The 13129-nt window shown below is 47.0% G+C and overlaps 1 protein-coding gene across 1 annotated transcript in view; it reads right to left on the bottom strand.

Moving 5' to 3' along the window:
* The window catches only part of LOC311235746 (protein-tyrosine kinase 2-beta-like), a gene marked incomplete at its 5' end in the record, with an annotated part of 197699 nt that overhangs the window by 23323 nt on the left and 161247 nt on the right, over window positions 1-13129 (bottom strand). Inside the window, one exon of the mRNA XM_084323215.1 lies at window positions 9664-9698. Within this exon, the coding sequence (XP_084179341.1) occupies window positions 9664-9698 (35 nt within the window). The remainder of the gene's footprint in view (window positions 1-9663; window positions 9699-13129) is intronic.

Here is a 13129-nt window from a genome sequence, read left to right on the forward strand (position 1 = left end):
AAGAGACTACAAGGCCTGACTTAGGCTGCCAGCCTTCCCACAGTAGCTCTATTGTCCCTGATGTTTCACTTGTGGGCAGGGATGGTCCCAGTATGTCAGTTGATGATTCTGACATTGATTCACGTGTCCACACTGACTCTCTGCCATGCACTAGGTGTGCTAGTCAACCTAGTTACCTGTGTCCTGTGGAGCAGGAGCCGCCTTCGCGACCTGGTCTGATGAGTGGCAACCATTTTGATCAGGACAATGTTATTTTGTGTGACGCCATTTTAGATGGTGTTCCAGACGTTTTTGTGACTGATGTATTGCCATGTTCCAGGGACGGTGGGGCTGTACCTGAGGCGGTGCATCCTACTCTGGATGTTCACGGTTTGCAGTATCCTGAACTGCCAGTGCCAGGTGGGGTGGATATGGGCGCTGTGGTGGTATCAGAGATCTATGGTTTTAGTTGTTCTGTGTTCTGTCCTGTTGAGCGCAGTGAACTTAGCTCTCAAATTGATTTTGGTTTGCAGTCTATTTTTGACAGGTCGGTATCGGTGGAGGGGCCTGTTGAAATGGAGCTCATATATGATAAGGTCTTGGTTTGTCGATGGGGTCCTAAGTCTTACGCCTCAGTGGAGGAGGCGCCTGCCCCACTCCAGCCATATACCGCAGTGGCGGAACCTTTTGTGAGGTCTAGCTTGCCCGAGAGTCGGGACAGCGTTGTTTTTTGTTTTACACAGCATTGGCGAATGTTCCACAGTGGGGAGCATGCGACACGGTTGGTGGTCGTGTTCGACAGGGGCCGGCCCGTTATCGCTGTTGTGGTAGTGGTCCTGGCAACTAATGGGTCACACTATTTTTTGTTTATGGGTTTGATGTGTAGTGGTTGCCTCTTGGGCAACCATTTTGGTGGGGGAGGTGTTATGTACCATGAGCTTGATCACTCCTGTGTCACTGGGCATGCAGGTGAGGGCTGCTAATTAGCTAATTGCTGCTGATTGGTTACCTGCTGGCAGGTTAAAACCAGTCCCTGAGACACACATGCACTCTGACTGTGGCTAGAGAGTGTGTGGAAACAGAGAGTTGTGACGTTCTCCCATTCTTTGTTCTTTAGTTTGTATCAGTATTTCATTATTAGAGTAGTCTTTTAGGTTAAACACAGGTTTTGGTGTCTGCTTGCACATAGGTTGCGTCCCTTTGAGCCAGGGTCGTAACACACCCTCTGTTCCACTTAATGTATTTCCCCATTGACCATTTCTAAATTGGCTCGTTTTAGATAAATAAAGCATTATAAATAACAACGTTTATGTTTTCCTTCACTGAGGAACTACACTACCATTTCGCCTGTAGTCACAGACCAAGGATCAGATTTCCCTTACATTCGATAATCTTAACAAATCGTACAATGGGAAAATAACTGACCCTGAATCTGTGGCTAGTATCGCTCTGGTGATCATATCCATTTATCAGATGAAGCCAAACACCATTTCTAAAAGCAACAACCACATTATCATTATTTGTATTCACTGCATATTAAATCACTGTAAATACTAATGTAAATCATTGTTTCGTTGTACATATTGTGCATAGTTTATAATGTTATTGTTTTTACGGCGGGCTCTACATGCCCCGATTTAAAATGGTTATCTCCTCTTTGTATACTTTTTAGAGAATATGCTATACAGCGTTATATATATCGTTCTTATTTACTTTTGTCCTCACAGACAAAGTATTCTGCCAGGGAACTTATGGACACGAGTCACACGACAGTAGTAGTTATAAGGTCTTTGAGCTTGTAACGTTAACGTTAGTTAGCTATCGTGGTATCAGCCGGCCATGACGTGTAGCTAGCTAGCCGGCATGATGCATGCAGTGCACAGGTCTGAGAAGAGGACCTGCACATTTTACTCTGTCCCGAAACAAGTCAAGTCAAGTCAAGAGTTTTATTTGTCACGGCATACAAGTATACAATGAAATGCGGGTGGTCTTGCCCGCAACGATGTGCAATACAGTAATAACAACATATAATGGAATCCAATAAAACAACATTGTGCAATAAACAGTAACATAGTAGGGCATATCGGTATTTGTACATAAGTTATTTACAGAGCATGGAGGACATGCTAGGTCCTGTGGTAGTGGATACACTGTTAGCTATGGATGAGGCACTGGGTCTTTCTGTACATTGCTATTTTATACAATCTCAGGTTATACTATACTATTTTTAAAGTGACCTTTCCTTAGTGGCCATAAGTGTGGGCGTGTGCAGCATGAGTGTGTGCTTGCTCATGTTAAAGTGGCTGCTAGTGTGTGAGCGTGTACAGTGTGTGTATCGTGTGTGTGCTCATGTGTGCTTGAGTGTGGAGAGTTCAGTGTTCAAGGCTCTGATGGCCTGGGGGAAGAAGCTGAGCCGAAGCCTCTCTGTCCTAGTAGCTGGGGTTCGCAGGCGTCTGCCTGACCTCAGCAGCATGAACAGGCTGTTGTTGGGGTGGTATGGGTCTTTCATTATTCTGCAGGCTCTGGATTTGCACCTCTTGTTGTATAGAACCTGCAGGGGTGGTAGTGCAATACCCGTGGTACGCTCGGCTGAGCGCACCACTCTCTGTGGGGCCTTCTTGTCCTGTGCCGTGCTGTTTCCATACCAGGCAGTGATGTTTCCAGTCAAGATGCTCTCTACAGCTCCTGAGTAGAAGGACTGGAGTATCTTCCCAGATACTCTGAACTTCTTTAACTGTCTCAGGTGGTAGAGGCGCTGCTTCGCCTTTTTTACGACTGAGTCTATGTGTGTTGACCATGTCAGATCCTCTGAGATGTGGACCCCCAGGTACTTAAAGCTGATCACCCTGTCCACGGTAGCCCCGTTTATCCTCAGTGGTGTGTGTGTCTCCTGCTGTCCTCTCCTATAATCCACGATCAGCTCCTTGGTTTTACCAATGTTCAGGAGCAGGCTGTTGTCCTGGCACCAGTGTTCCAGTACCTCAACCTCCTCCCAGTAGGCCTTCTCGTCATTGTCCGAGATTAGCCCCACCACCACTGTGTCGTCTGCAAACTTCACTATGGAGTTGGAGCTGAACCTGGCCACACAGTCGTGTGTGTATAGTGAGTACAGCAGGGGGCTCAGAACACAGCCCTGGGGGGACCCGATGCTCAGGGTGATGGTGTTGGAGGTCTGACCCCCCACCCTGACCGCCTGGGGCCTTTCACTCAGAAAGTCCAGTATCCAGGCGCTCAGGGCGGAGCTCAGACCCAGCTCGATCAGCTTGTCCACCAGTCTGGTGGGGACTATGGTGTTGAATGCTGAGCTGTAGTCAATGAACAACAGTCTCACATAGCCCCCCTTCTGGCGGTCAAGGTGAGAGAGGGTGCTGTGCAGTACCTGGGAGACCGCATCGTCAGTGGACCTGTTTGGCCTGTATGCAAATTGCATGGGGTCCATATCACTGGGGAGGGAGGCACAAATGTGATCCTTGACCAGCCTCTCGAAACATTTCATGGCCACAGAGGTGAGTGCCACCGGTCTGTAGTCGTTGGGGAGGGTTGGGGAGGGTTTCTTTGGTACAGGGATGATGGTAGTCATCTTGAAGCAGGCAGGGACCACTGACTCCGCCAGGGATTGATTAAATATGGCGGTGAACACAGGGGCTAGCTGGTTGGCACAGGACTTAAGTATGCGTCCTGTTATACCATCTGGGCCAGCAGCTTTTCTGGTGTTCACCTGCATAAATGCTCTTCTCACAGTGTGTTCCGACAACGAGAGAGCGTCCCCGCCCCCCCGCGGTTGCCCCCCCCCCCCCTCCACAACAGCCGGCGCGCCAGTGACGTCACTAGCCGCTGAGCTAGCGGCGCCACTGTCTGCACCAAACCGAGCGTAGAAGGAGTTGAGTTTGTCCACGAGCGAGGCGTCGTCGCTCCCCATTGAGGGGCTGCTGACTTTGTAGTCAGTTATTGTCTGAGCTGCTCTGATAGTACTGTCCACCCACGGTTTCTGATTTGGGAAGACCCGCACCTTTTTCATGGGGACAATACTGTCAGCGAGTGTTGTTATGAAGCATACAACGCTGTCCGCGAACTCGCTGACGTCACTGCCGCTTCCTTGAAACATATTCCAGTCCGTATCCTCGAGCGCGTCCTGAAGCGTGGCCTCTGATTGGTCGGTCCATTTTTTTGTCTCACGTGACACGACGGCGTCACGTGATCTTTGTTTATATGCAGGATAGAGTATAATGGAGTCGTGGTCGGATGAGCTTGTGGCCCCCGTCAATGGTGGAGCCGCTACAGCCTTGTAGCCGGCTCTGAATGGGGTATAGCAGTGGTCGAGTGTGTTTCCTCCCCTTGTGGAGCAGGCGATGTGTTGAAAAAAGGACGGCATCACTTTTTTCAAATTGGCATGATTGAAATCACCAGCTACAATCATCGCCGCGTCTGGATGTTTAATTTGATGTTTGTTGAGATGATCGTGTTGCTCCGCCAGCGCCCTGACGGTGTTTGCTTGTGGAGGGATATATACAGCGGTCATGATGACCGCAGTAAACTCTCGGGGGAGGTGGAACGGACGGCACAGAATTGAGAGATGTTCCATGTCTGGGGAGCATGAGCGTGAGAGAACATGCACCTCTTTGGGATTAACCCAGCCATTGTTCGTGAGGAGACAGACCCCACCGCCGACGCTCTTGCCGGAGGCTGCCATGCGATCCGCTCGTAGGACGGTGAAGGAGTCCGAGGGAGAGATGCTGTGGTCCGGAGTCGCTGGCTTGAGCCATGTTTCCGTAAAACACATGATGTTAGCGTCTCTCACCTCACGTTGGAAGCGGACCCTCGCTCTCAGATCGTCCATCCTCCCCTCCAACGAACGTGCATTCGCCAGAAAGATGGATGGAATTGCTGGGCGGTAAGCAGATCTTTTTAACCTCAGCTTGATACCTCCACGTTTCCCTCTGTGTCTCTTCCTGCCGGTTCCTTTGTCTTTGTTGTCCTCATTGTCCCGCCTGATCTCCGGTGGCCATTCTAGGCATAAAGTGTCTCCAAACTCCTCTTTGAGTCCGGAGTTTAGGTCCATAAGTGTCTGCCGGTCGTATGACGTCCCCGCCAGCAAGGCCAGATTAAGACTTCAGAGGCCCCTAGGCCAGATTCTTGTGGAGGCCCCCCCACACACACATACACGTGCACACACGCACAGTGGTGTTTTTATATGTCACTTTAAAAAATATATAGAATATTTAGAAGTGGTGGGCTCTGAGGGCCAAGCTAAAAGGACTTTGATCACCCCTGCCCACTTTGACAACCTAGGATGGCTTAGAGTAGACGACAGAGTACAGCAACTTGCAATGGGCCTGGTCTACAAGATACACTACGCGACCAAAGTACCCATGTACATGTCAAAATACTTCCCAAAGGTCAGTGAATACCACGATCACAACACCAGAGGGAGCTCCACAAATCATGTTAAACCCAGATTCGGCTCAAACAAGGGACTAAACACGTTTCGCAATTATGCCACATCAATGTGGAACGCCCTACCCAAAGCTGTAAAGGAATGTGAATCACTACCCACTTTCAAAAACACTCTCAAAGAACACCTGACGGGGTGAAAAAAGTAGAGATAGTTGGTATGCTTTGCCGAAGTAACGCGCTCTTTCTGTCCCTTTCCTGTTTAGATTTTAACTTAGCAGCTCCGCTTTCCCACCGTTTAACTTTTTTATCCATGTTTTTTGAGTGTCATATGATCATACAGTACTACTCGAGTCTTAGCCTACTTGATCAACTTGCAAGTGCAATTCTCGCGATCAGTGGTCACCTGACCGCGTCTATGCCAAATACAACGCAGTTCGGTTTCCGGGTTCCTCTGATTGGCCACTAAGCCCACGTGACCGCGCTCTAGCATGCCCCCCCCCCCAAAACAACTGGATGAATGAATGAATGAAAACTTTATTTAACAGATTGCAGAATTCTCGAAGACACTCTGATGTCACGAGACCGCCGCCATCTTGATATAGGGGGACCATACGGATTTCTACCATCAAATGCATGCGTTGAGGTCCGTTTTTATTACATGTTTTATCACATTCTTGTTCATTTCATAACATTTTCATACGATTTGTTTTGAAAATATTGAGGCCAACATGGCATTTCACTATTTCGAAAGCCTTTCTGGTGATTCTAAGGCGAGATATGAATCAAAGATCTCCCCCTGATTGACTTGACATAATGTCCATACAAAACACATACAGACATGGCCAACTCTCGAATACCCAAATTGAAGCTGCTGTGTTACGTTTTGTACTAATAACAAACACAGAAATCCAAATCGCAAGTTTTATATAATACCAGCTGATGCATCACGGAGGAAAAAGTGGCTGGTGGCTAACGTTCGGCTAACTCGCTCTGTGTCGTGGTCATGGTAGCTACATGCTAAGCTAACGTTAATTACATAATATCGAACCGATAGGAGCTTATCTTATCTAATCTTACGTGGTGGTACCACGTGTGCCACTACCCGATCAAACATCCACGTAAGATTAGATAAGATAAGCTCCTATCGGTTCGATATTATGTAATTAACGTTAGCTTAGCATGTAGCTACCACAACCACAACAGCAGAGCGAGTTAGCCGGAAGTTAGCCACCAGCCACTTTTTCCTCCTTGATGGTATAAAACTTGCGATTTGGATTTCTGTTTTTGTCATTAGTACAACGCGTAACACAGCAGCTCTTTGGCATTGTGAAGGACTGAAGAAAATTCCGCTTGATAGTCTTTAATTTGACGCTTTAACGATCCGTTTCTGCACTAAATGAACCGTACACAATGTACCAGGCGGGGCAGTTTCCCCCCACGCTGAAGTTGCCTAGCAACAACAGACAGGAAGTTGACTTCGAGAATGGGTACAATACAGTACGGCGCAATACACACAATTGTTAAGGGGATGCAGACCAGAGAAAGACTTTCGTCTTGTTTACATCAGGGTCCCCCATTTTCAATTCATATCAACATTTATGACATACACAACATACATGACATTAGGGATTAATAAGAACGAGCCGCCTCGGAAGAAGACGGCCGCTGCTGCTGAAACCACCGCCTTGCAAGACTTTCGTCTTGTTTACATCAGGGTCCCCCATTTTCAATTCATATCGACATTTATGACATACACAACATACATGACATTAGGGATTAATAAGAACGAGCCGCCTCGGAAGAAGACGGCCGCTGCTGCTGAAACCACCGCCTCGCAAGACTTTCGTCTTGTTTACATCAGGGTCCCCCATTTTCAATTCATATCGACATTTATGACATACACAACATACATGACATTAGGGATTAATAAGAACAAGCCGCCTCGGAAGAAGACGGCCACTGCTGCTGAAACCACCGCCTCGCGTCGCCTCGCTGGCTCTTCCGCTTCACAGCGCGGCAGCGGGCGATAAGGAGGGCGTGCTAGAGCGCGGTCACGTGGGCTTAGTGGCCAATCAGAGGAACCCGGAAACTGAACTGCATTGTATTTGGCATAGACGCGACCTGACCTGACAGTGACCCCGGGACCTGGACGTCAGTGTCACGTAGACTCAACGTCTCTCACCCCTCATTATCAAACAATCAATCATATTTTTATTTGCAATACAAAAAATGTAATAAAAATAGATAGAGAAGAGATGAGATGATACTAGTAGTCACTATAGATGCTGTGAAAGTAAACGCTGGATGAGGATCTGATTATATATATATTTTTTTCGTATCTCTTTTATTTTTTTTACTAGTGTGTAGTGGAGGCCCCTAGTCGCGTTATTTCTAAACCTAGCCGCATTTCTGGCAAAACGCTCTCTGATTGGCCGACGCCTGTTTCTACACTGGTTAAGCTTAGGCACTCTTTCGAAGGTGGTTAAGGTTAGAGTTTGTCTTAGAGCGTGACGGCAAGTTCTTTCGACGGTTAAGCTTAGGCACTCTTTCGAAGTTGGTTAAGGTTAGAGTTTGTCTTAGAGCATGGCGATAGAACGCCAGGTAGTTTGCAGGCTGTTCGACGCGGAAATGGGCAAAGACACAGCTCGTCACGCGATTGGGCAGACATGTCAGTGGCCAATCAGAGAGCGTCAGTCAGTGCCAATCAGAGAGCGTCTGCCAGAAATGCGGCTAGGTTTAGAAATAACGCCCCCTAGTCACTAGGGGGAGCTCGATGATATCCGCTATCAGCACCGGCGGGTCTCTGCTGTCTGTCATGAATAATGATCCCAATCTGCCTTATTCATGTCGGGGCTGCGTCTATTATTTTACCAACGGATTTCCAGTTCCGCGTTCGCGTTCTGCGATCTGATTGGCCACTGATGTTTCTTAGGCGACTCTTTCGAAGTTGGTTAAGGTTAGAGTATGGAATCAGGGCTGGTGTTCTATTGCCCTGCTCTAAGACAAACTCTAACCTTAACCAACTTCGAAAGAGTGCCTAAGCTTAACCGGTGAAAGAAAGAGGCGTCACACGGTTGGCACTACCAGAAATGTCAGTGGCCAATCAGAGCGCAGAACGCGAATGCGGAACTAGAAATCCGTTGGTAAAAGTATTCAGGCGTCGGGGCTGGGATGTGGAGATGCAAGTTTTGACTTTTTATTGCTGTTTTTACCTCAAATGGAAAACCTCAAACTCTTATGAAGAGGAGAAAAAATACTCAAGATTAGCCACTTGCAGACGGCAGGGTGTGACGTACTGTATATTTTAGTTGATGAAATATTTTTGTTGACTAAATATTTTAGTTGATGAAATATGTTTTCATTTCAGTGTCACAGTATGACATCGATCTCCAAAATAATAAAAAAAAAAAAAGAAAATGTGGGGCTGTGACGATAAAAGTAAAAAAAAAATAAACAAATATTTGGGGCCTCTAGTGACGAGGGGCCTCCAAAAAAATTAAGAAATAAAAGTTAAAAAAATAATAATAATAATTTGGGGCCTCTTGTGACGAGGGGCCTCCAAAAAAATTAAGAATTAAAGTTAAAAAATAAATAAAAAATAAATGTTGGGGCCTCTAGTGACGAGGGGCCTCCAAATTCTTTTTAAATAAAACATTTAAAAAAATATATATATTTTTTTTATTTATTTATTTTGAGGCCCCTCGTCACTAGAGGCCCACGGGCCGCGGCCCGGATGGCCTGGTCGTTAATCCGGCCCTGTAACATGAGTGATGTTTTAATAAAAAAAGTAGAAAAAACAAACATAATAGCTAAAAGTGTGCACAATCGTCGCAGAGCTAAATCAGAGGCGACTGACCGGGGTCGCGCCATATCAAGATATACCTCTACATGACCGATTTAAAATGGTTAACGACAGTAGACATTGCTAACGTCTAGTATGTTTAGCGAGGTAACGTTAACGTTAGCTAGCTAGCTAGCTTGGTATCAGCTGGCCGTGACGGGGATTAGGCGACAGCATTAAACAGGCTGCCTACTGAACAACAGGCTGCCTATTGGTAACTGTAGTTCTTTTTTTACGACAAATTAAAAACCTTATAACTACCTTTATTTCAACAAAAAATGCTTAAACAATAATGTTAGTGGTCGAAGGGAACTGATTTTGTGCAAAGATGGAAGCTTGTCAATTGCCATGCGGCAGAATTGTTACAATAGCCGATAATCCATTTTCCCAATGATAAATCCCTATACAGGTGGAACAACCAGTGACGTCAGACTACACCTCCCTATTACCTGTATGATGGGAGGAGGAGTCTTCTCACGGGAGGCTGAGAGAGAGAGAGAGAGAGAGAGAGAGACAGAGAGACAGAGAGACAGAGAGAGAGAGAGAGAGAGAGAGAGAGAGAGAGAGAGAGAGAGAGAGAGAGAGAGAGAGAGAGAGAGAGAGAGAAGGAGAGAAGGAGAGAAGGAGAGAAGGAGAGAGAGAGAGAGAGAGGGGGGGGGGAGAAAGAGAGAGAGGGAGAAGGAGAGAAAGATAGAGAAGGAGAGGGAGAGAAAGAGAGAGAGGCATGAGATACATTTTACCGGTAGGTATATTACATCTACTGTGTGCTGTATACCAGACTGTCCCTTGTGATGGGAATGTTATCTATACATCTGCGTGAAAATACATATTCTATCTTTGTACAGCTTGACTGGTTCAATATGACCAACTAGTGAACTAGTCTGACACTAGGCTACATATTCGACTGTCCCTTTAAGTGTGGGAGCAGTGGAGAGTGCCAAGGTTATTTCTCTCCTATGTCAAGCCATAACAAATTCTATTGAGCCAGGCTTGTTATTTGATTCCCCTAACTGGGCCCATTTTGTTTACCTTTCAGTCATATCTGAATGTCTAGTGTTACGTCTTTCAATTGTGTATTAATGTACGTCTGATCAGACCTCTTGGTCACTTTCTGGTCAGACGCTCGTGTGTGAACATGACGTGTCTTTCTGTAAACTGATCACTTTTCACTGTGGCCACAGAGAAATAAACTGTTTATATTTTTAATAACTTGTCCAGTCAGACGAGAAGATAAGATACCAGTTTCCTCTCTGTGCGTTCAGTAGAAAGCTGCCGGTCTGCAAGCTAGCCTAGCTTAGCACAAGTGAATGGAAACGGATCAGCTGTTGGTCAAAAACAACTTTCCCAGGGCGGTCAGGTGGCGTAGCGGAGATTGCGCTCGTCACCAACGCAGGAGATGCTGGGTTCGAGCCCAGCTCTTGGCGTTGCTACCAGCTTGGCTGGTCGTTCATACTAATACAATTGGCAGTATTAGGGGGTGGGAAGCTGGTGGGTGGGAATCTGGCGTTGTGGACAGCGACGCCTACAGGTCAGGTCTCTGCGCTTGCTCAGCGGGGGCAGGACTTGGTGGAGATAGCGTGCCCTCCCACGCATTACACTTCACCAATGAGAGTCCTCGCTGCCAAGTGAAAAGACGTCACTGGCAGTCGCCACACGCATCGGAGGAAGCGTGCGGTCGGCTTCGGGACGCCCTTGTACCGACTCGTAGGAGAACATGCATACAGCAGCCAGGTAGGGGAGGGGGGGAATTGGCACGGCGACTAAATTGGAAAAAAATTAAGACAAAAAAACACCTCGCCCAGAGTTTTAAGCTAGGCTAGTGGTCCGTATCCGCTTCCATTCATTTGTGCTAAGCTAGGCTAGCTTGCAGCCAGATAACCTTCTACTGAACGCACAGAGAGGAAACTGGTATCCATCTTCTCGTCTGACTCTGGAGAAGAGGTGAGAACATTTGCCATAATGTTGGCGTGTTCCCACAGCTCAAGGGAGTCTTACATAGCCTATTTGAGCAACATCCCACAAGAGGGAATACAGAGGATTATCACAGCCGTGCTGGTATTCAGTCTAACTGCATGACCTCAAGTGTGATGTCGCTTTTATACAACAGTTCTACAATCACCATGGCTGAGAGAGAGACAGAGTAGGAGAGACACAGGAGAGAAAGTTCTTTATTGAGACAGTAGGAAGGCTGAGAAGGAGACAGAGTAGGAGAGACACAGGAGAGAAAGTTCTTTATTGAGACAGTATGAAGGCTGAGAGGGAGACAGAGTAGAGGAGACACAGGAGAGAATGTTCTTTATTGAGACAGGAAGGCTGAGAGGGAGACAGAGTAGAGGATACACAGGAGAGAAAGTTCTTTATTGAGACAGTAGGAAGGCTGAGAGGGAGACAGAGTAGAGGAGACACAGGAGAGAAAGTTCTTTATTGAGACAGTAGGAAGGCTGAGAGGGAGACAGAGTGGAGGAGACACAGGAGAGAAGGTTCTTTATTGAGACAGTAGGAAGGCTGAGAGGGAGACAGAGTGGAGGAGACACAGGAGAGGTTCTTTATTGAGACAGTAGGAAGGTTGAGAGGGAGACAGAGTAAAGAAGACACAGGAGAGAAGGTTCTTTATTGAGACAGCAGGAAGGATGAGAGGGAGACAGAGTAGAGAGACACAGGAGAGAAGGTTATTTATTGAGACAGTAGGAAGGCTGAGAGGGAGACAGAGTAGAGAAGGTTCTTTATTGAGACAGCAGGAAGGCTGAGAGGGAGACAGAGTAGAGGAGATACAGGAGATAAGGTTCTTTATTGAGACAGCAGGAATGCTGAGAGGGAGACAGAGTAGAGAGACACAGGAGAGAAGGTTCTTTATTGAGACAGTAGGAAGGCTGAGAGGGAGACAGAGTAGAGAAGGTTCTTTATTGAGACAGTAGGAAGGCTGAGAGGGAGACAGAGTAGAGGAGACACAGGAGAGAAGGTTCTTTATTGAGACAGTAGGAAGGCTGCGAGGGAGACAGAGTAGAGGAGACACAGGAGAGAAGGTTCTTTATTGAGACAGTAGGAAGGCTGAGAGGGAGACAGAGTAGAGGAGACACAGGAGAGACGGTTCTTTATTGAGACAGCAGGAAGGCTGAGAGGGAGACAGAGTAGAGAGACACAGGAGAGAAGGTTCTTTATTTAGACAGTAGGAAGGCTGAGAGGGAGACAGAGTAGAGAAGGTTCTTTATTGAGACATCAGGAAGGCTGAGAGGGAGACAGAGTAGAGGAGATACAGGAGAGAAGGTTCTTTATTGAGACAGCAGGAAGGCTGAGAGGGAGACAGAGTAGAGAGACACAGGAGAGAAGGTTCTTTATTGAGACAGTAGGAAGGCTGAGAGGGAGACAGAGTAGAGAAGGTTCTTTATTGAGACAGTAGGAAGGCTGAGAGGGAGACAGAGTAGAGGAGACACAGGAGAGAAGGTTCTTTATTGAGACAGTAGGAAGGCTGAGAGGGAGACAGAGTAGAGGAGACACAGGAGAGAAGGTTCTTTATTGAGACAGTAGGAAGGCTGAGAGGGAGACAGAGTAGAGGAGACACAGGAGAGAAGGTTCTTTATTGAGACAGTAGGAAGGCTGAGAGGGAGACAGAGTAGAGGAGACACAGGAGAGAAGGTTCTTTATTGAGACAGTAGGAAGGCTGAGAGGGAGACAGAGTAGAAGAGACACAGGAGATAATGTTCTTTATTGAGACAGTAGGAAGGCTGAGAGGGAGACAGAGTAGAGGAGTCACAGGAGAGAGGGTTCTTTATTGAGACAGTAGGAAGGCTGAGAGGGAGACAGAGTAGAGGAGACACAGGAGAGAAGGTTCTTTATTGAGACAGTAGGAAGGCTGAGAGGGAGACAGAGTAGAGGAGACACAGGAGAGAAGGTTCTTTATTGAGACAATAGGAAGGC

Source organism: Notolepis coatsorum, assembly GCF_963971535.1.
Source record: "Notolepis coatsorum genome assembly, chromosome: 1".
Classification (NCBI taxonomy): Eukaryota; Metazoa; Chordata; class Actinopteri; order Aulopiformes; family Paralepididae; genus Notolepis; species Notolepis coatsorum.